Source organism: Martes martes (genome assembly GCF_963455335.1).
Source record: "Martes martes genome assembly, chromosome: 2".
NCBI classification, from domain to species: Eukaryota; Metazoa; Chordata; class Mammalia; order Carnivora; family Mustelidae; genus Martes; species Martes martes.
This window is the reverse complement of record NC_137889.1, coordinates 200,481,479-200,505,264: the sequence shown is the minus strand read 5'-3', so window position 1 is coordinate 200,505,264 and position 23,786 is coordinate 200,481,479. Positions and strand designations below refer to the sequence as shown.

General features: G+C 44.2%; 1 protein-coding gene across 1 annotated transcript; it reads right to left on the bottom strand.

The window, feature by feature from the left end:
* Positions 1 to 5,236: 5,236 nt before the first annotated feature.
* On the bottom strand, positions 5,237 to 14,495 carry CCNG2 (cyclin G2). The gene is made up of 8 exons (XM_080797065.1): positions 14,213 to 14,495; positions 13,124 to 13,261; positions 12,347 to 12,484; positions 10,618 to 10,868; positions 10,347 to 10,425; positions 10,161 to 10,259; positions 7,818 to 8,023; positions 5,237 to 6,679 (listed from the first exon to the last, which is right to left on the bottom strand). Exons 2-8 carry the CDS (start codon positions 13,259 to 13,261, stop codon positions 6,559 to 6,561), a joined length of 1,032 nt encoding a protein of 343 aa, XP_080653191.1. The 5' UTR covers positions 14,213 to 14,495; the 3' UTR covers positions 5,237 to 6,558.
* Positions 14,496 to 23,786: the final 9,291 nt, after the last annotated feature.

Here is a 23,786-nt window from a genome sequence, read left to right as displayed (position 1 = left end):
CTGAGTAATATTCCAGTGTGTGTGTGTGTGTGTGTGTGTGTGTGTGTGTGTGTACCGCATCTTCTTTGTTCATTCATCTGTTGGTGGACATCTGGGCTCTTTCCATAGTTCAGCTGTTGGACATTGCTTCTTTAAACACTGGGGTTCAGGTGCCCCTCAGATCACTGTTTGTGTCCTTTGGGTAGTGTAATTGCCGGCTCATGGAGTAGCTCTGTTTTTTAACTTTTTGATTCGTTTTTGCATCCTCAGCCCTCGAACAGAAGTCAGTATATCATAGTAGCTCAATAATAGTTGAATAAATTATCGAGTCTTACGTTAGGGAAGTAAGAAGGTAGGGCAAAAGTGGGGTAATAATTACCATAGCTAATAGTTACTGGGTGTGTATCAGGCGCTGTTTCAAATTCTTCATCATGTATCATCATGTCATTCAATATACGCGGTAACCCCACAAGGCAGTGTTGGCTGGTGGTGATGTCCATGAAGCCGACTCTGAGACAAAGTGTAGGGTACAGGGTGTTCATTAGGAAGCACCCTCAGGACCCGCATCCATGGCAGAGAAGGGAAAGAAGGAAGTTTGGGTGCAAGAAAGTGAGCCCCAGTGCAGGCCCAACGGCAGCCTCGGCCAAGCCATGGGGAGCTCTGAGACCAAAATGATCCATCAGGTTGTCCTGTGTTGGACCAAAGTGACCGAACCTTTACACCTCCTCTCACCTTAATCTGTCATAGATGTGGGCCCTCCTGGGCAAGGCATGACCTTGGGTGGGGCTGCTCTTGGGGTGTGTTGCCCCAGAGGAGTTTTTAGCTGAAGGTTTTAGGCCAAAAGCACTCCCAACAGCTGGGCATCTAGGCAACACATTTCTGTGTCCAACACAAGTAGGTAATGTTACCGACCCTTTACACAGATAGAGAAACTGAGGCACAAACACTTTAGATAACAGCCAGTCAGGTCACATACTGAGTGGCCAAACTGGGATCAAACCTGGACCTTCTGGTGAGAGGGAAAGTGTTTCTGATCACTACGTCTTACTCAGGAGGAAGGTGCACAATTGTGTAGCAGTGGGCGATGGCCCCCTGCCTGCCTCAGTATTGTCGTGAAATCCTACCTTTGGAGAGGGTGAATCCATCCTTGCACGCGTGGAAGTTCATGTTTCCGAACTCTGAATCACTGCGGTCAGGAATGGCAAAGACACCATCAGGTGGGATACATGTAGAAAAATGTTGACACATGCTTTGCCCAGCATTAGCCTTGGCACCGCGAGTGATGAAAAGGAAGCATAATACACGGCCTCTTCTCAAGAGTAGCTTAGAGTTTGGATGAAAGGATAAACCACAGGCACATGAAATAATTACTGGAAAAAATCCCAGAACATAAATGAGTAAGTGGGAAATGGTGGTTATGTTGGATAATAGTAAGACAGGCAAAGGGCAAGCAAACCTCTAACAAAACAGTCCTTAATTAATACAAGGTTCCACCCCCTTGAACCCTGAATTACTGTGGGCCTTGGAACCCAAGGTAATGATAAAGTCTGAACTATAACTTAAGCATGAAAAGGAACTAGGCATCGGGAAGGGTCCGCATGCCTGAGCACAAAGAAGTTTCTGGGGAAAATTAAAATCCCCAGGTTTTGATGAGACCTCATTTTCTCTACACTGTACTGTCTTGAATTTTGATATTACCACAAGATATTTTAACTCTCTTAGCCGCTTTTTCCTTATATGGGTGAAAGCACTTAAAAATCGAAGAGAATACTGTGGCTTATCTTACTGGTGTAATGAGTAGGGCTTTCTTTATAAGAACTTTATTTCGTTCATTCAGTAACTGCTCAATGAGCACCATCGACATCTGGATATGACTTTAGCATTGTGGTTTAAGAAAGAACATAGTTTGCCAGACAGAGTGGTTTGAATTTCAGCCCCGCTCCTCGTCACATCTACGTCCTCCAAACACTTCTCTCACCTTTTCGTTTCTTTCCTTGTAAAATGGGACCAACAGCCGTACTTGTCTAACAGGTTGTGGCGAAAGTTAAATAATTCTTACAAAGTTCCTGAAACGTATAAAGTGATCAGTAAGGTCAGTAAGGAACGGCTGCAGGAGAAGGAGTTGGAGCCAGAGACTGGGCTGGGGATTCGGGGATGAATAAGGAAGACACACAGCCCCCGCCTTCTCCAGTCAGACAGGTAAGGTGAGCACACAGAGACAGACAAGCAAGGCATTAACTGCCAGGATAAGAAAAACACAGCTTTATGGAAGCATGTAGCACTGAGATAGGAAGTAAAGGAGTTCCAGAAAGATTTCTTGGAAGAAAATATCATCATAACCTTTAAAAATGATATTCTTTGCTGTGAATTGTCCATGCGAATGTAAGTCGCATGAGGGCAGGGACACAGTGTGTTGTTTTATCTATTTAAACTCCTGGTGCAGCACCTGCCACATGAGAGGCGCTCGGATACCTCGGGGATAAATAAAATGAGTCCTACAGCGGAAAGCAGGAGTTTGCCAGGTGAGGATGCCAGGAAAGATGAATGAAACGTGCATGAAGATGTGCAGACAGATGAGAAAGTGTGCATGAACTCACTGCGGAGAGCGAAAGGACGATGAACGGGAGGAGCTGAAATGCAATCAGGCTGGAAAGGTGTGCGGATGCCGGGAGGGACAGGCTGGAACAGGAATCAAATCAAGTAAGGTCTTAGAAGCCATGGTAAGGAGTTTGAACTTCATGCTGAAGACCAATGTGAAGCCATTAAGGATTTTAATCAAAGAAAGGACATAATCAGTGTGTGCTTTTTTCTAGTTCATTCTTTTTTCTGTTAATACACTAATCATTTAAATCCATTTTTAAAGGAGAGTGGAAACTAGAGATAAGCATTATTAGAAGAACAATCCCCATCATCTCATCACTCAGAGATAAACACCATGGGACTATAAGTAACAAGCAACCTGTCTAGATTAACTATTGCTGTATTAAGAAACCACCCCAAAAGCTAGTGGCTTGAAACAATTTATTTTTCATGAGTCTGTGGCTTGAGTGGGATAAGCAAGGTGGTTCCTTAGTTCTGTGTGTTGTACCTGAAGATACCTCATGGCAAGCTAGAACATCCGAGATGATCTCTCGTCCTCAAGAGCTTCTCCTCTACCTGGCCTCTCATCTTTCAGTAATCCAACCTGAGCTTCTTAGCAGCATGGTGGCCGGCCTCCAAGGATGAACAGGAGGCTGCCAGTCTTCTTAAAGCATAGGGTTGGACATACACTGAATTTCTTCCACTCTAGCAAGGAAAACTAGGGACAAGGCCAGCTGAAATTCAAGGGGAACAGACTCCACCTCTCTTGGCGGGAAGAGCCAGTGTGTGCACAGGGCTGGGAAGATCCAATCGCTATTGGGAAACTATCTATCTACCACACAACCTGACTTGCTAAACACAAGAACGGTAGGTTCTTCACCCATTTCTGGTACAAAAAATTAGAAGAACTCGGTTCAGAAATGACAAATGCAGACTACATGGTCTTTGTCCCTATAGGAATCTGATAAAAATGGGTTGCCTAAATAAGCCACTGGTATGTGCACAGGGGAAGGCAGGAGGCGAGGGGGAGGAACATCATGTTATAGTGTGGAAGTGAAAGGAAATGAAGGGAGATCTCAAATCCTCGACAAAGAAAATGGTTAAAACTGTCATGAGAAGTGTTCTGCAACTAATGCATCCACAGCTGACAGGCGATGAAAACATGGCCATTTGTCCAATCTCACTTCCTGAGGGTCAACTGGGTGCAGACCCAGGGACCAGGCAGTGATGCCACCGCATGCAGAACGGCAGAAGCTACGAAGCATGCCTGCCACATCCTAGGAAATGACTAAGACACTATAGTGACCCTGCTGATAAAGAGAACAGGACTGAACCAAGCCAGTGGCAGAAAACAGGAGACAGGTAGAGCCAGACAGTATAAATGACCTCATATAAACGATAAATGGAAATGTCCAGTAAATAGATGAGAGGAGATGGGGAGATCGCCTAAGTTTCCAACTTGAGTAGACAATACCGTTCCATCGAGACAGACACACAGGAAGAGCAGGTCTGGAAGAATCGGAAACTTCCAGGTGGGGTAGCCAGTTGTGAAAAAACAAGTTGGGAGCTCAGTAAAGGCCGCTAGACTAAATATGCTGAAAACCATAAAGGGGAACAGATGAAACTATGCGTGTAGATTTACATAGTACGAGCATCTATTAAGAAAAGCAATCAAAGGGGCGCCTGGGTGGCTCAGTGGGTTAAGCCTCTGCCTTCAGCTCAGGTCATGGTCTCAGGATCCTGGGATCAAGTCCCACATCGGGCTCTCTGCTCAGCAGGGAGCCTGCTTCTCCCCTCCTCTCTCTCTGCCTGCCTCTCTGCCTACTTGTGATCTGTCAAATAAATAAAACCTTTAAAAAAAAAAAGAAAAGAAAGGCAATCAAAATCCTGGAGAACTGAAGAGGGTTTTGAGATCTGGAAAGCCACAAACAACTTTCACATCTCAACAAAACAAAATCTGACAGCAGAATATACTGTCTACTACTATCTACCCTAATGGCATAATAAGAAGGGAAAGTCATCCTCAAGCCGAGAGTCTCCACTGGGAGAGTTAGGAAAACACGGCTGTATCACTAAGAGAGAAGAGGTATTAGTATTACATGAAAACCTCACTCAGTATATGATTTTCCAACCAACTAGAGAAAACAAAGGTCTACAAAATCAAACCAGAGGTGGAACATATACCCCTTCATCCAAATAAACCCCACCATGACTTGCGAAACAAGCCTAAGTCTTGGGAAGAGAGGTTCAAAGAGCCAGAGGCTGGCAGGGTCAGTCGCAGCACTCTCGCGTTTACTTCCAAGCAACTTTCTGATTAGTGCATGGCCGGTCTGCAGAAAGAAATCGTACTGATCTTCCAACCCGAGAATCCTGCTGTACTTGATACCTGCTGCCTTTCACTATAAATTAATAGGCCTTCAGGTCAACACATCACTCTTCCGTTTCGCATGAGTCTACCCCAGGGAGAGGTCAATTCTCAAGTGACAGATATGCTTTCAGGATCTCCAAGACTGAGGGCCAAACTGTGACGAAGAAACACTACCTAGAGGACTTCTGGTAACCAGAGAGAGAGCTTATCTTGGAGGCACTCCAGCCTCACTCCAAGCCTTCCCATGCAGACACAGCACGCACTTTTTCTTTTGAACCAAAATATTAAGATACAACTGCAAACAAAGAGTAGAATTCATTAACGTTTTTATTTTAAGTTGTAATCTATCATTACTTCAAAAAGATCCACTTCAGAAAACATCCAATGAATGATGACTTACCATTAAAAAAAGTCATCAATGTATGATTTATAATATAGAATACACAATAAATTATATTTACATGCAATGAGACTAGACTACCACACACACAGGGTAAAAAAATACAGTATTTTTATGTACATTTTTTAAGATTTACATTTTCATATACAATTTATAAAGTTAAAAAAATTCTCTGTACAAAATCTCATGTGTACAGAGTTTGTAAATCCCTATTCTTATGGCTGTACCACCACACAGATATGCTTAAAACTAGAATACTACAAACACTTAACTTTTTTATTTTTTTTAACCTTCATGTTCAGTCTTGGCACCCATACACTCATACCATTATTTTTGAAATGTGAATTACAAAGGAAATAACATAATCATGCAGACTTCTTGAATATAAGAAAAAGAAATAAAATATGTTACTAGATCAACATTTATCAATTCCACAGTTACCTAGTTCTCTTCAACTTCCTGCACTGCTTTCATACAGGTGCATGCATAACTAACAGATTATGGATTGTTTTAACAACATTAAAATAATACTATAGTCTGACAATACTTAGGCATTAAAAATGCAACTATCTAACAACCACAGCCTGTCAAGTATTTCTGCTTCAGCAGAAACTTCAATTAACACATTACATACTAAAATTCACAGAAATGTCAGTATTATAATTCCTAAGTTTATAGAGTCTGCATCAGAGAGTAAGTGATCATTTAAAGAGTAACAAAACAACAAAATACGTATGACATTGGAGAATATATTCTCTGTTCTGAGACCGGAGAGTAGGGGAGATCTATGATAAACCATTCAAGGGTCATCCACAGTCCCTGCGAAGAAAGTACTCGTACACTCCCAATCTGTTTAAATAAAGACAGGTGAAGGCTTTATAAAAAGTTTTAAGATAAGCTACACTATTCATCTTTAAAAATCTTCTTGAAAAGTAACAAACTGAAGGTATCAGCACCTTCCCTCCTCCCCCAAACAGCTAAAGATCGATGAGAAAAATAAAGTGCCAATGTGTAAAACACTGCTAATCGTTTAAGAGGCACTAACCCATTTGATGGCTTAGGATTAAATATGAAAATAGGCCAGATCTGATCTGAATAATAAATAGAAGGTAGGTATCCCAGTCTATGCGATTTCTGTCTAGATGGGGGACGGACCAGAAAACTACCTACTCCCCCATTTATTGCTTTGAAACCTGTACACACACTAAATTCTGACACAGAAATTGGGTTTCTAAGATGGAAAGCACAGTGTCTGTGCCACTTTGAAGTTGAAAAAGAAAGTGCACTCTTGATCACTGGAAGGAGAGCTGCTCAGACTCTCTTCACAGCTCATATCTTCACCGGAGTCCTCACTGAAGGGGGGGAGAAAGACAAGAAGATTCCATTTAGAAAATACTTAACAGATTTTAAAAGCCAAATAAAACTACTGAACGAGTACCTCCAGTTTCAGGATTTTTATATTCAAAATTTAAGCCTTACAGAGACAACATTTACCTTATAGGGACTTCCTAAAATCAACTGTAATCTATTATGATGTCCTTAGAAAACACGTATTTTAACAGGCTGAGACAAATTACTATCTGCCAAACTATTATTCTTGTACCAATTAATAAATATCAGCACCTATACAATTCTAAGCAGTTCAAATCCAGCAAGTGGAGACAAGGGACAACGTGTGTCCCACAGTTTTGAGGTCCTTCTTGTGTTAGTAACTGTATCCCTGATACACTCAAGCCAAGAAACCAGCAGCTATAAAAGTGAAAACTTCTTGTTCTTTATCACTAGAGCATAAAATAACCAAATAAAATTATTCATCTTATGAACAAAAATTAACTGAACGAGACAGTGGCATGCGACAAAATGGTCGAAGTATCCCGGGCAGTCCGTGGCGGCAGTGGTGGCCCCTCACCCTCCGGTCGTCTCACCCACACCCTCTTCTCACGGCACCACGTGAGGAATCCCCACCAACCCCGAGAAGCCCCGAGCGCCACTTCAGGTTTTGGTTGTTTTTAAACTGAACTCTATTTCGAAGAGCAAGGGAGATGTGAGACGACCAGTTTTCAAAAAGGGAAGGAATGAAATAAGTCAGACAGAGGAAACACAAACACCGTACGATCTCACTTGTGTGTGGAATCTAAAAATGACAAACGCAAAAGCCACACCTCACAGCCCGGTGGTCGCCAAGGGCAGGCATGAGAACTGGTAGGAGCGGTCAACAGGGGCGAACTTCCAGGTACAAGTCCTGGGGACGTACTAACAGAGCATCCCGTTTTTGTTTTTGTTTTTTTTAATAAAGAAAAGCGGGGGGGGGGAGCATATACTTCTAAATTACCACCTACTTTACCTCTAGCTCTTTTCTCACCTGAAGAAATGAGGCTATTGGAGTGGGGGCTTTCTCTAAAAGCCTGTAATACTCCCAGGTTCCATTTTGAGTATAAAATCAGCATTATTTGCTACAGGGAAGTCTAATTAGTCAAGGAACCTGCTTACCTTTCACTTTCATCAAAGCACCCCCCCTCTGGTATCGTTGGCAGCTCAGGAACACTGTAGTAGCTATTGTGGAGGTTCTGGGCTGTGCGCCTCGAAACGATCCAAACCAATTTCTTTAGGTCTGGTTTGCAACATTCAGGGGAAGAATATTCGGCGAGGCATTTAGAAACTAACTCCCTCCAATAAATGAACTCGGCGTCATTAACCTGCAAAAAAATACTTTAATGAAGAGGTTTGCTACCTTAGAATCACCCTGTAATGCCTACGATACACTGATGCCCGGCTCCCACCGGCAGATGTTCCTATCTGATGTGGAATATAAGCTGGGCATCAAGACTTTTTTAAAGCTCCCCAAGCGATTCTAATCCGCAGTCGAAATCTGGTAACCAACTGTTTAAGGGAGGAGCACTATAGGTATAAATAATTTACACAGACCCTAAAAAAAATCCTTGCCTATTTTAAGGAAATACATTGACCCAAAAACATTAGGTTGGTTAAGCAACCTATTATTAAGTATATTCTTTAACAGTCTCAGTGAAAGGAATTTAACATAATTTAGGTTTCTATAACATAGCACTGTGTGGATTGCTGAAAATATGCATTTACATTAGGACACCAGATATATGCTAATGGGAAAGTTAGCAACATGACAGAAGAGGCATTTCCCCCAAAGAGCACAGTTCCTCCCCCACTGAGGAGTGCCCCAATTTATTTCAATGAATACATTTTCATTCAAGATATTTCCAGAAAGGGGCATCTGGGTGGCTCAGTTGGTTAAGCATCTGTTTTCAGCTCGGGTGATGATCCCAGGGTCCTGATATCAAGCCCTGCTTCAGGCTTCCTGCTCAGTGGGGAGCCTGCTTCTCCCTCTGCCTCTGCCTGCAACTCCCCCTGCTTGTGCACTCTATGTCAAATAAGTAAAATCTTTAAAAAAAAAAAAAAAAGTATTTCTAGGTATTACTAAAGGTTTAAATTATGAATAAATCCAGGATTTAAATGAAAACTAGAAGTTATCAGCTAAAAAGAAAATGCTTCACGAATACTTTCATCACCAACAGAAAATGTTATCATCTTGGTCTCCATTAGCACCTAATCCAGCTACATCTCCACCCCCTTGCAGTCTGGCTGACTCGCTTCTCGTTCTACAGACACCTCCTGCTGCCCCATCTAAGAGCCTCCTTCGGTTCTTTTTATACCGGGTCGCTCACTGAAATTCCATACTCTTTAAGCAGCAAATACTTCTCAAAAACCTTCTTCCAACCTGACGGTGCACTTGTGTCACAGACCATCCTTCCCTTGCCTCCTAAGGGGAAATCACCAACAGTGAAAACCCAGAGTTTCAACTGACCCCTAAGCAAAGAACTCGCACAAGTTTCTTATGGTTTCTACTATTATTTCTTCATGAGAAACCTCAAATCTCAATCTCCAACTATAATTTATCCTGAGTTTTTATTCTAGGCTGCCAAGTTATCTGCTAAATACCTACCTATCTGAAAGACCTGCAACAACCTAAAATCATGCTTCTTTGATCACAAATTCATTTCTCCCAAACTTCCCTCAATGGCATCAATATTCTTCCCATCATTAGGTTCAAATCTTGGTCATTTGTGACTCTCTGACTCATTTCCATGCTTGGCTTCCGAAACTATTTGAGCTGGATATCCTTATTCCTGCTGGTGACTACCCCTAGACATTCTAACTGTAAGCCTACATTTAAATGTTTCCCAAATCCTACTAGTCCTCCAGCTTCCTGACCACAAGCCTTTGCTACCCAAACTATCATTGTTGAAGATTCTATTGGTCCAACTGGACTCTCAGTCACAGTGCTTGAGTCTGTCCTAACAAAAGCCAAAGCACTCCCTAGTAGTGCTAACACCCCTGACTGCAAAACTTCTCAGTGGGCCAAAGTAAGAGGTTTAAAAGGAAAAACACGGCTAAAGTTATTTTGTTATGCCACTAGTGGGATGATGATTCAGCCCTACAGATGTAATGGCCTGCCATTAGTATATTTACTAAGTCTCCTAGCTAGTATGTATTTTAGAACAATGTGCATGTAGCAATGTGGACCGCTACGTCACCAACTGGTGAGAATACCAGAGAAAGGACAACTTGTGAACACGGAAAGAAGCGACGCTGAGTAATCAGGTACCCCCTGCAGCTTCATACTGTCTGCGCCAAAGTTACATTTTGAGAACTTCAACACTTGAGAGACAAGAAAAAGGACAAAAGTTAAGAGCCCCATAAAGTATTACTTAATGTTTAAATCACAAGGGAAAAAAAAAAAAAAAAAGAAACATCAGGAGAGAAATCTGCTTTCAGGAACAAGAACTGAAGATAACTTACCTTAGAATGTTTTTTAACAAGGAGAAGAATTTCCAGTAATTCAATGGATTTCAAAGTTTCTACTTCCAAATTGAGAAGGCACAAAGCTAAGACAGATGGCTAAAAAAAGAAAAAAGAAAAAGAAGTTTTTTTTTTTAAATTCAAAATAAAAACAGCGAGACATAGGCAAGTAAGAAATCGACGTACTTTTGCTTTTGAAAAGGTCAGTCGGCAGCTGCAAGCTTTCAGCTGAGCTTCCAGTTTATCCAGACTCAAGATTTCTTTCCTATACAACGAAAAAATAGGGCAAAATATTTATTTATTAAACCTCCAAAGATTTAGATGACTCTAAGAATTTGCTGTTGAAAGTCCAAGTTGAAAATTTAGAAAAGGAAAAATATAAATTTCACTGGCATTGTAACTGTTAGTTAGCTACAGCGATGCTAAGTACAAAATTTTTATTTGTCATCCCACTGACCTTTCTGATGTATGACACAGGACAATAGTATGGTACAAGTGCAAAAAGTTTAAGGCAGTAGTTGCTTCCAATTCATAGTGCAATTTTTCTGAAATTATTTTTTCCATCCGTTTGATGTCAGAAGCAGTACATTTACACTGACTAATCCGGATTACATCATGAGTGGATGGAATATTGCATTCTTCTTCAATTATTCTAGCAGCCAGCAAAAAACAACAGACTCCAATGCAAGACAAATGCTTAGGTTTCACCTGAAAAACAAAAAATGAAGGCTTCTTCTAACAACCATCACTCTGATTTAGCAAACCAGGCCCCAAGAGTACTGTAATTATGTCCCTAACTCTTAAAACAGAACACTATCTAGCTGCTTCAAGTACTTACTCTTACTCACAATTATACTGAATCATTTTTACATTTTAAACTGAGTTAACTTCCCATTTTAAAAAGGCATTTTAAGCATTTAAATTAAGTAATTTAAATGCAAATTCAAAAGGTACCTTTTCTTTCTTTTTTTTTTTTTTTTTTTTTTTTTTTTTAAGATTTCTTATATGGGAGCCTTGGGTGGCTCAGTTGGTTAGTTAAACGGTTAAACGTCTGCCTTCAGCTAAGGTCATGATCCTAGGGTCCTGGGATGGAGCCCTGCATAGGGCTCCCTGCTCAGCAAGGGCTCTGTTTCTCCCTCTGCTCCTCCCCCTGCTCGTGACCTCTCTCAAATAAGTAAATAACATCTTTAAAAATTTAAAAAAAAAATATTTCTTATTTATTTACTTGAGAGAGATACATAGAGCCAGCACAAGCAGGGGGAGAGCAGAGGGAGAAGCAGAGTCCCTGATGAGCAAAGAGCCCTATCCCAGGACCCTGAGGTCAGTACCTGAGCCAAAGGCAAACACTTAACCGACTGAGCCACCCAACACCCCAGAAGGTAGGTTTCTAACACTGAATCATACTTTGTATTTCAAACATGAAATTCGTAATAGTAGTCTCACCCAAAATAAATTAAGCCTTTCAACACCAAGACAATATAAACTTCTTTGGATATAAACATAATACATGGGACTTATCTTTTTATCTTCTCTATTTAAGTATCAACCCACATTTCAGTGCAAATCTGCCCAAGAGAAATACTGCATCAGTTGTGCAGAGCCGAGCATATGTAAAAGCTGCCGTGGACAGATGGCTGCCCTTTTCTTTTCAGTGTCCTGAAAACTGACCCAGCAGCTGACAGCAATCCTATTGGCCCAAGAATCACCACATTTTTCTAACAGTTGCTGGTTAGTAAGACTATGGCTCCCTGCTTTGAAAAAAGACTTCTCGCACAGGGAAGGCAGTAGGTCACCTTTAATATACCCTTATACTTCCGTTTGTCATGTTTCAGTATTAGAAAGAACGAAGCTCCAAGAGAAACATGATGGGAGATAAAAATACAAAAACCTCATTCTAAGGACTGCGTAGGTACGTTAAGTAATATCTAAAAACAGCTGTCTCCGTTTTGTCACATTATCAAAGAGAAGGTTTATCAACGGTAACAGCAAAACATAAAATAAAACACAGTTAATTCTGTAGTCCCTCACTCTGGCACTGAAGATCATAATCTCAATTAAAAATGTCTGTATGTAGTGACATAATTACATTCACTTGTCAAACGTTTATCGAACACTTGTATGCTAGGCACTGTGCTGAGCACTAGGTTTAGAGAGATAAAGAGGCATATACAAAAGTGATTCAATACCTTCATAAGAGCCAAGAATCTATCTAAAATATTGACAGCCAGGACAAAAGTTTCAGTGCAAGATCCAAAAAAGTTGGTTAAACTCCTTAAATCTTCTACTTTGGCATTTCTCAATCTTGGACACAAAGTGTTATCATCCTGCAATTAAAACCAAGAGCCAAAGTTATGACTTTCCTAGAACTAGATGGATAAATACACAGTTAGAATCAAATAATTTTTTTTTTCTTAACCTTCAAGACTGTGGGAAGAAAGAGTGGTATCATATAACTAATGATACACTTTTTCAAATACAAGACACACATCTATATCATGGCTTTTTAAAAATATACAGCATAAAATATATATATACAGCATAAAAGCTTCAGCCATCCACTATAAAGTGAACTGTTGTCACACTTCCAGAGGATTGTAACAGAAATAATTCCCCTATAATAGAGACAGTTTGTTTTATTAAATAAAAAGTCTAAAAGCCTACTGTGGAGTATCTCAGGGGCAGAGGGGATTCCCACAAACGAAGTACTCAGTTCCCGGGGAGTCTCCCACCCAGAAGGGGCAGGCTGCGGGCGGCACATCCGAGGAAACACTTCTCTGCAGCTAGCGGCACTCTCATTCTTGCATAACCCTGTAAGATGCAGCTTAGTATTCCAGAAGACAAATTTTGGTCTTAAGAAACTTTGCAGCCTTTAACCTTGAATTAAGTGGGGGCGCGGGCAGGGGGAGCCGTCCTTCTCCGAGCCCGCTCAGCTGCCTGAGAAAGGAGCTCCTCCGGGCGCTTACCTCCGGGGTAGCCTCGATCAAGCTCAGCCCTTTCTCCCGAGGTTGGAATCTCTGCTCCTGCTCCAGATAGAGGCTCAGCAATCCGAAGAGCTGCACCCCTTCTCGACCCGCCGAGTACTCTGCCCCCAGGTCCTTCATCTGCAGCAAAAGACACCGCGCAGTTAGGGGGTACCCGGGGGGGGGGTTGGGGGCAGGAGGGAGCCAGCGCCGGTACCTCGGGCGGGAGGCGCCCCCGCACAGCCCGGGGAGCAGCGGGCGAGGGGATCCGTCACGTCCTCCCGAGCCCCAGAGCAGGCTTCCCCCGCCTCCGGGGAGGTGTGGCAGGGGGAGGGGCCGCGGTCCGGCCGCCGGCCAGCGCCGGGTCAGACCGGCCAGCCCCGGCCTCTCGGCCGCCTTGCAAACAGGAAGCCGGCCCCGGGCGGCGGCGTCCGGGCGGCCGCCCCACCGGAGGCCGCGGGGGAGGGGCTTCTCCCCGCAGAAAGGCCCCGGGGCCGCCGCGGCGCTGGGGCCGGGGTGGGCGCTTCGCACAATGGGGGGGGGGGGGGGCGGGGAGAGAAAGTCTCGCGACCGAACAAAGAAGCGGGGGGAGGAGACTGCCGAGCCCCGCCTCTCCCGGGGAGCCTCGCTCCCGGAGCCCCTCTCGCCGACGTCCAACCCCCGAGCCGTCCGCAGCCGCCGCCGCGGAGCCTACCCCGGATCCACCGGCCCCGGACCCACCCGAGGGGCGAGAGCGCGGTCCGAGAGCGGGAGGGCGGCGGGGCCCGTCAGTCCGGTCCGCCCGTGCCCGACGACACCGTCCGTCCGCGGGCGCCCAGGCGCCTCCACCGCGCCGAGCCCCGGGGCTGTCAATCCAGGAAGCACCACCCAGAGACCCCCGTGATAAAATGGGGGGGGGGGGCGACCGAAGACCTGCCTTCGGCCTCGCCGACTGCGCCCCTCGCGCCAGCACCCCTCCGCGTCCACAGCCCACCGCCCGCTGCGGCAGGGCTGGAGTCGCCCCCGGGCCGACGAGGGCGGACGCCGACACCACCCCCGGCCCAGTCCCCACCGCGAACAAAGAAACCCCGCGGTCCCCGCGAGCCCACTCACCGCGCCGGAGCCGCGCCTCCACCAACCCGCGGCGTCACGGTCCGGCGACCACCGGCGACCGCAGGCCGCAGCGGGGGCGTCCGAACCCGTCTCCGGAGGCCGGGGACCCGCCGCCTCAGCGCTGCCCCCGGACCCGCATCGGACCCTCCCCCCAGCCCCTGCCGCCGCCGCCTCGGCCTCACAGCCCGCGCTTCATCCTGCTCCGCGGGCGCCCACCCTCCAGCTGGGGCGCAGCGCCGACCCCGCGAGCCCAGTCCCCGGCGGGCACCGCTGCCTCCACCGCGGAGGCCGGAGCAGATCCCGTGTTTTTGTTTTGAGTTTTCGACGCCCCCAAGGGGGCGGGGCACGTGACTCCCCGCGGAGGGATCCGCGGCTGCCGCAGAAGACTTTGAAAAAGAGTCCCGCCCTGGGCCAGGGTCGGCGGCCGGGTTTGCGCCGTCATCCCCTCGCCTGGGCTTGGCCGAGCCGCCTCTCCCTCTCGATCCCGGGCGGAGGGTGGCGATCTGGAAGTCGGCTTTCTGCACTGATCCGGGGACGGGGAAGGAAACGGACCGGTAGGTTGGGAAGGCGGAAGGAGATAGTTTCTGGTCGCAGTGCACCTTTTAAAGGTCCCCATTTGTTTTGCTTTTGCTGTTTTGAAAAGTCCGCCCAAAGCAGCGCGCTCTCCGATTGGATACCGGTCGAGCGATGAGAACGCGGAGCAGCTGATGCAATCGCGAGTCCGGATTGGCTGGCCGAGTCGTCTTCGAGCCCTCTGATTGGCTTTCCTCTTATCCGAAGCTTCTCTCTTCCTCGGGGCCTTAGCAACTCTGGGGTCCGGATGGCGCATGCTTGAAGCTCCGCCGGCAGAGAGACCCGACCCCGGGGTCCGGGCCTTGCCAGCCGCCGCCGCCGGTCCCTGCAGTGTCCCCCTCTAGCCTCCAGAGAGCTGTGGTAGCGGGACAGCCTTTACCCTGTGCCGCCGGCCCATCTTGCTCTCTCCTGTCGAGTTCTAAGAGCGTGGGGCGCCTGCAGGAATGTACGCGATTAAACGGTCCCGCCTCCCGGGGGTGCTTTTCAGTGTCTCAGACCGGGCGGGAAGGTGGAGGCGGGTGAAGCGAGATGAGCGAAAAGTCGCGTCGGAGGCGGTGGGTGGTGGGTGCGGGAGGGCTCGTCGTCGCTGCTCTTTTTAATGGATGGACCCTGACGTGTCTCCGTCGTAAAAGCAAAGGTGCCAAGGGGGCTTGGCCCGTGCGCGGCGTGGGCGCACGGACGGGGATCGCCACAGTCCCGGCCTCCAGAGGCGGCGGCCGCGCTGCTGCTCGATCGAGGACTCCAGAGGCTGCCGGGTCCTCGGCCACCCGCGCCGGATCACTGACCGCATCGCAATTAACGTTACCGTGAAGAGGCCGCACCTCTTCTGAGGAGGAGCCAAGAGCAGAGCCGGTGGTGCCGTAGGCCGGAGAGACCTTCACACCCAGTGTCTCTGGGGGGCCAGAGACTCCCGGTCGCCGGCTTCGCTCGCCTCGGGTCCCCCGGCGGCCGAGCACACGGATCCAGGCAGCGCACACTCCTGAGCTCTCATCTGAGTCAAGCCCGAGGAACAGATTTCTGCCGTCTGCTCTCCTGCGTGTATTCCGTGAATCGCTGTGTTCCCTGTGAAATACACGAAGGCGCACAACACAGCTTTAGAAGCGGTTTTATCTTCTTCCCAGAGCAGCGGAGCCGTTTCGGAAGTAGATCCCTTTACCGATGAGCGGGGACTCAACGCCAGAATCTGCAGCAATGGGGGGGGGGGGGGGACGGGGGGTTAGAAGAGCAAATCCTGCTCCAGGCAGACGGGGCCTTGTTCAGGGTTTTGGAAAAGAACGAAAATTACGTTAACAGGTTACTTTTAAATGGTTTGCAGGTTGCCTCATTTTGTGCAATACTTGTGTGATTTTTTTAAACATCATTAAAGCTGTTGTTTTTATTTGACATAAACTTTTTTGCTGGAGATCTAAGCTGAAAAACATAAATGAGGGTATGCAACTAACATGGAAAATAAAACCAAGATTAGAATTGCATAGAGGACAGCTCATTGCAGTGTATAAAGAGGCTCCAGAGAGAGACCGAAAGCAGCTGGACAGAAAACATGCACCATGAGAGTAAGGAGAGTGTGTGGCCAAAACACAGCGGAGCTTGGGGACTTTTTTCAAGTAGGAGGGCAAAGTTAGAAAAGGAACATAAGATACAAAATAAGGGATGTGAAAGAGGAAATGTAAAATTGTGTGGTAGGTTTTTAAAATAGAGATGGCATAAGGCAAAAAGGAAGAGATCAAGAAATTGTCCTTGGCTGAGATCACTGACTGTTAGAAAGTTATACAAAATGTACACTATGTGATATTTCATAATTGGTAATTTTTTTTTTGTATCTTTGATCAGGAAGCCTTTTGAATGATGAGCAGTTCTGTAAGACAAGAAAGCTTGCTAGGTGGTTTTCAGTTTCCTGGTCTTGGCAGACTCTGTTCAGTACAGGAGAAAAGACGGATCCGATGGTCCCAAAGGGAGCCCCTAGTCCACTTCAGTCCACTTACCTTTCCAAGATAAAGGAGACGGCACTCATTAAAAAAATACTGGTCAAGTATAACCACTTGAACATCATCCTTTGTTTCAAAACACTCCTTTCAACAATGATGATATTCCGGGGCAGATAATGATGCAAGTTTTCTCCTTTTGTTCTGCTGATTTTTTTGGTTGGTTGTTATGACAGCCTTTATTTTTTCATTTTTCACTTTTCTTTAAATGACGGACTTTCTCCAGGCTCTATTTTTCTGTCCTTATCACTTTGGTTTACTTTGCTACAGCTGTGGGTCTTATTTATTTAAAGGACATTCTCCCCTAGGCACCTGTCAGCTGCCTTTCAGGCCTTTCTAAGCTTTCGTGGGGATGACTTTCCCGCATCAAACACCCATACAAAATAGGGAATCAGGCATCTGGCAGTCCCCAGGAAAGACTTGGAGGGGATTTATTTCATTATAAGATACTTGGTCTCCTACAGCACAGTGGGATTGGGTGACACCCTGTCCCCAGTAACCTCATGAAGGACAGACAGGGAACATGTTGTCCTCAGTGACATCTGAGACTGTGAACCTAGAAGGTGAGCACAGAGCAGGAAATACGCAGTAGCACACCCACAGAAACAATGCCATCATTCAGTGAATCCTTGACCTCTGAGGAGAGTCCTTCAAACCACTCAACATTTGAGCGTCTACCTTGGAAGGAAAAGAGAGTGTGGGCAAGCCGCTCTGAACCTGCTTCCCTTCCCGCCGTATACTGGGACTTCCCAAACTGTGTAAGGCGCCAAAATTCCCTTACAACTGTTGAGATAGCGTCTTTCTCCTCACAAGGGAAAGTATTAAACAATAAATCCTAACTTTTCATCTAACATTTAATGAATATATATACTCGATGCTTGGCATGGTTCTAGGCCTCAGGGATACAAAAATATGTAAATAAAACAGAGTCCCACGATATGCCCTGGTACACGGAAGTGTAGGCAAAAGCTCTAAGCAAGAAATCAGAACACCTGACTTTGAGACCCAGCTTTCTCACTTAATAGAAATAGCACCTTAAGTACCTTTAATGATGTCAGTTGTCCTGAACCTCAACTTTCCAATCCAAAAAACAAATAGGGGGGAATAGTCACCAGGGGGTAATTGTTTCTTCTTCATATGTAAATATCAAATAAAAACATTTGTTTTTGTTATTGTTTAGATTTTATTTATTTATTTATTTATTTGAGAGAAAAAGAGAGAGCTTGCGAGCGAGCATGAGTGGGGCAGGGAAGAGGGAGCGGAGAGAGAAGCAGACTCCCTGCCAAGTGCAGAGCCAGACATGGGGCTCGACATGAGGTTCGACATGGGGCTCGATGTGGGGTTCGATCCCAGGATCCCGAGATCATGACCTGAGCCAAAGGGGGGCGCTTAACCTACCTAGCCACCCAGGCGTCCCTAAATAAAAACATTTGTAAAAGTCCTTTTACTGTATCCACCTTCCCTGTTAGGACTTGCACAACGTTGTGACTTCTTGAGGAAAAAGAAGGGACCATCCCTAACTTTATCAAAGGAATTTGGTAGAAAGCAGGCCCGAAAGGAAAGAACGTCAGGATCCAGACTGGTAAAGCTGACATAACGCCGCATCCCCTTCCCCTCCATTCAGTCTTTCTGGTTCCAAGTCTTGGCTATTTTCTCACCGAGGTGTTTTGCAGCCCCAAACTTCCTGTTTACGTGACCCTCGCCAGCAGAGCCTGCCAAAGGGGACAGGAATGCTTGCTGGAGGGAGAGGAACAGGGCAAGCTGAGACTAACCCGCGGTGCCACCTTGAAGTGACTCAGCTTTTTCAACCAAGTGCTCACATTTTTAATCTGAACTTGGAAGAATGAGACAATTTATATGCAGACAATTCATCCCTTTCTTCAAGCCATCAGAATAAACGAGTGAACATCTCATAGGTTCTCCTTTGCGACTTTCTCATGGGCAAACTCCAAATCTGAAATGAGCAAATGCAACATTTATAATCTGTTTACTCTATAGATCTCTTGTTATTGTTGTTGTCAATGATGGAAGCATGTTGTATCTTTCCAAGGGAGTGTTTACCAATGCAACGGTTAGTGACATTCATAACACAGTTAATTCTGAGATAGTGATGTGCTCAGTCTTGAAACTGTGGGACTTACCCACACCGTGGAGACCTTCTGGATGAGCACAGCAGGTCTTCCAGCCAGCCCGGCTAGACCCTCCCGGCTCCACTAGCCCGCACGTGAGTTAGCCTTCTGCAAACTATCTCTGAAACCCTCCAACTCCGTGTGCATTGGACCTCACTGTCCCAACTCATGACTTTAGTATCCAGAACTCTTTCTGTTATGCTAAAAGTTACCTAAAATGAATGGAGTAGCTTTGACAGGGCATCAAGAGATTGCTAAAGGATTATGCCGCTGATAATACGGCAATGCTTGAAATCAGAGCCGATTATCTCAAAATGGTGGGTCTGTCGCAAAACAAATATATTTCAAGTGACCCAGGCTGTGTTATGTTATTTACATGACACATTATTCTTTTATGATTTGTTTTAAGAACCATAACCTAAGTCTGATACTTCCTGTCTTTTCTTGCCATCACGGTGCTATGGGAAGTTGATACTGTCAGCAAAGAATCGTTTAGGAGACATCTGTTGAATATATCATCTTAATCCTAAAGGAAGTTTTCGTTTTCTGTGAAAGTAATTATCTCTTATTTTGATCTCAAATGAAGAGGCAATTGACATTTAAGATGATATGAATAAGTAAAATAAGCTTAAATTTTGCTTTTGTTAATGCTTTAAAGTGTCTTCAAAACGAAGGTTTTTTTGTTGTTGTTGTTTTTGTTTTTTCTAAAAATAAAGATAGCTTTATAGCCCAGATCCTCAGGTCTGCCTAATTGCATATATTAGTATGCTATTTAACCACGTTCCGAATAGGAAATTCTGGCTACATGCAAGACCAGAACCAAATTGTTATGGAGGGGTTGAAGCTTTACAGTTGGGAGGAGTTCTCTCTAGCAAAAAGAGTAGAATTAACAAACACGAAATCAGAAAGTGAATATTTAACATGAAGCAAATCAAGAAAAAATGTAAATTTTTAAAAGTTTACATATATTAACTGTTACCAGTTATTTATGACTTTGAGGTGAATCACCCTAAAACTTAGTGGCTGAAAACGACAATCATTTTATTATCATCACTCACGGTTCTAGGGTCGGCTGAGCTCAGCAAGGCTATCCTTTCTCGGGGACTTTGACGAAGTTACATTGAGATGGTGCTTGGGGCTGGAGTCATCCTGTGGCATGCTCAACTCACATGTCTGGAGAGGGTTGTGACTTTAGCTGAGGCTGGTGGTCGGAACACCTACGTATGTGGTCTCTCTGTGTGGTCTTTCTGCTTCCTCATGGCTTGGTGACAGAGCTTGAAGAAAACCAGGTGAACACGGCATCTCCTTTCATGAACTATCCTTGGCAATCACATCACTTCTATACTCATTTCATATTGCTACTGTAACAAGTTACCACAAATGTAGGGGCTCAAAACAATACAAATTGATTATCTTATTGTTCTGCGGGGCCAAAAATTTGAAATGAGTCTCACTAGACTCAAATCAAGGTGTCGGCAGGGCTATGTTCCTTCTGGAGGCTCCATGGACGATACGTTTTCTTGCCTTTTCCCGCTTCTTGAGAGAACTACATTCCTTGGCTCGTGGCCCCTTTCTTTATCTTCAAAGCCAGCATTGTAGAATCTTCTAATCTTTCTCAACTCTGACTCTTTTGTCTTCCTCTTCCACTTACAAAGATCTTTGTGAGCTTTCTCATTCACAGTACAAGCTGTAAAACTTGAGGACATCACTGAAAACTGGCCATTCTCAGTAATTAGCTTGTCTGTTTCCTTATTGCAGAAGCATATTTATGTTTTATGTTATCTTGATCAATGTCAATATTTTAGACCAAATCAGCAAGAAATTTTTATTAATAAACTGCTAAGGCATAGTTATAAAACTTTTCGCCAAAGATTCTGGCTTCAAAATCTCTGATTACCTCTTCACAAGATTACAATTCCCCATAGAAATTTTTTTAAAATTTAGTCTTTCCTCTAGGATGACTTATCATTTTAAAAAAAAAATTATTGGTATCTTAAAACATTTCATTCAGTTTTACAACTCATTCTGGACATCATAATACATGAAAAGAGTGGATAAAGTTTTTCTTAAATAAGACATCAATCCTAACGCATAATATTTGCATGTTTCCAAATTTCAGTTAAAACAGTGTCCCCAGTTCAGATCGGTGTCCCCAGATCAACTTCCCCTTCCCCACATCCCAAAATACTGGTGGACACTCCAGCACCTCCAAACACAAGAGAACATGGAACAGCGGAATTTGACTTAGAGAGAGACATCAGCCTTAACTGAGTACCGGTAAAATGTTTTTCTTTTGCAAAACTAGGAAAAGAAATGTATGCGGACGGTCTGCTAGAGCCCATCCTGAGACCTCAGAAAGAACGTGCGAGGGTGAGCTACATTTCATTAGCTTCACCGTAAATCCACACTTGGTAATCAATAATTACCGGTCAAGCATTATACTAAGTGACTTATGTGTATCGACATAATTCTAATGCCTGTGACACACACACAGATGCTGAAAGGGAGGTCTAGAGGGTGTAAGTAACTTGATCCCACACCAGACAGTGGCAGATTCAGTGTTTGCTAGCAGACAGTCTGATTCCATGATCCACGCTCTTAACCACTATTTTCCATAGTTACTCTGGTATCAGGAAGAAAGAGAATAAAACTCCAAATCGGCCATAAGCTTGTGCCATTTAGTGTTTTTCTTATTAAATTCATGTAAAATGGGGCGCCTGGGTGGCTCAGTGGGTTGAGCCTCTGCCTTCGGCTCGGGTCATGATCTCAGGGTCCTGGGATCGAGCCCCGCATCGGGCTCTCTGCTCAGCGGGGAGCCTGCTTCCTCCTCTCTCTCTCTGCCTGCCTCTCTGTCTACTTGTGATCCCTCTCTCTGTCAAATAAAAAAAAAAAAAAAAAAAAAAAAAAAAAATTAAATTCATGTAAAATGGTTGCATCGGTAGTTTAGATTAGCCGAAACCAATACAATTTGGATTTGGATATTTTATTAGGAAAATTAATCAGTAACTTATTCACCTGCATACTTTCGTAATGTGTTTTTCTTTTGTTGTTGTTGTTCTCTTAAATAGCAAGAGAAACCTGCTTTTTCTCTACCAAACTAATCTGAAAAGAAATTGTCCAGATAGAGACCAGGCCTACCAGGATTAACCCTTCACCTTGGAGTTTGGATTAAGTGTTTCTAACAAAGCAGGCCAATTGTTTTGAGCACCACTCAAATCCCAGGAAAGCCAAGAGGGGAAGAAAAAAGAGGCTCTTTTCTTTCTGCCTTTCTTTAGACATTGCAGGGAGATGTCTAAAGGCTTGAAATATCATGTGAGTACATCATATCAGTAGCCAGCAAATATTTCTGTGCCAGAGGGAAATTGCTGCTATGTTCTTATTGGTCCTAATACTGGGCTATTTTGTAGACATTTGGGCTGTTGTCCATTTTATGATGTATAAGTATTTTTTATCTTTATAAAAACAGGAGAATGGGGCACCTGGGGGGCTCAGTGGATTAAGTCTCTGCCTTTGGCTCAGGTCATGATCTCAGGGTCCTGGGATCGAGCCCCGAATCAGGCTCCCTGCTCAGTGGGGAGCCTGCTTTCCCCTCTCTCTCTGCCTGCCCCTGGCTACTTGTCATCTCTCTCTCTCTCTGTGTCAAATAAATAAAATAAAAAAAAATTCACTTCATCCATTGTTAAATAAATAAATAAAAATAAAAACAGGAGATTTTGAGCCGCAAACTCTCTGATTGCCCTACCGTGGCTGGTTATGCTTCTTGTTAAAAGAAGTCACAGAGAAATGTATTCAGTGCGATTCCACTTACATAAAATTCAAACACGAAACAGTATATATTATTCAGGGCTATATAAAAGGCAATCTATTTTTTTAAAGGAAAGGAATGATTCACTGAAAATTTAGTACTAGAACTACTTTTAGGGAGAGAGAGTGGGGGATGTGACCTGGGTAAGGCATCCAGAAGTTTCAATACCATTTATATTCTACGTATTGATTTGATATATATGCGATTTGTACAACTCTAGCGCTGTGTACAAAGTATAGCAGCAAGACCCTGAAAGAAGTTGTATCAGGAGAGGGAAGGGAGATTAGGTAAATCTGTGCAGAGGAGGGGGTTCTTGCTTGCTTCTAAAAAAAAGTTGCTTTTACCATGTGACTATATCTACTGTGGATATATAATCACTTGTTTTATCAAAGGTCTTTAAATTGTGTGTCAACTATATATTCTTTCTTGTATGTATATTTCACAGCACAACTGAAAAAAAAAGAAAGAAAAGAGACCAGCAGATTTTTATGTCACCACAATAACATTAGTTGTGTTGGATGGTTTGGCTATAGGTGATTCCTTTTTCTACATCTTCTGTAATGTGTTTTTATTATAGTCATAATGAAAATATATTAAAGTACTCCATTTATAGGGAAATGGCAATATTCTGACTTAGCCTAAATAAATCATAAAATGTAACTTGGAGTAGTTTTAGTTAAAATAATGAATATTACAAATATCTCAGAGATACCAGTGTTAAAAGAACATTCTGAAGGTGATATTTCTACCACCATGTACTCTTGAGTAGTTCAGATGCTGCTCATCTGTTCTTAGGACAGAAGCAGCCCAGTTTTAAAAATGAATATATTCATGAATATATTGTGGCACCTTGGTGGCTCAGTGGGTTAAGTCTCTGGTCAGCTCAGATCATGATCTGAGCAACCAGAGAATTTTTATTGCGCATCTGCTCTGTGGTTAGCTTTATATAAAGAAGACAATACAGAGGTATAAGTCATTCTGACCCTTATTTTTATGGATCATGAAAACAGGTAACATATTGGCGAGGATGTGCTACCCCAGGAACTCTCACAGAGACAGCTGATGGGAGTGGAAATTGGTTCAAC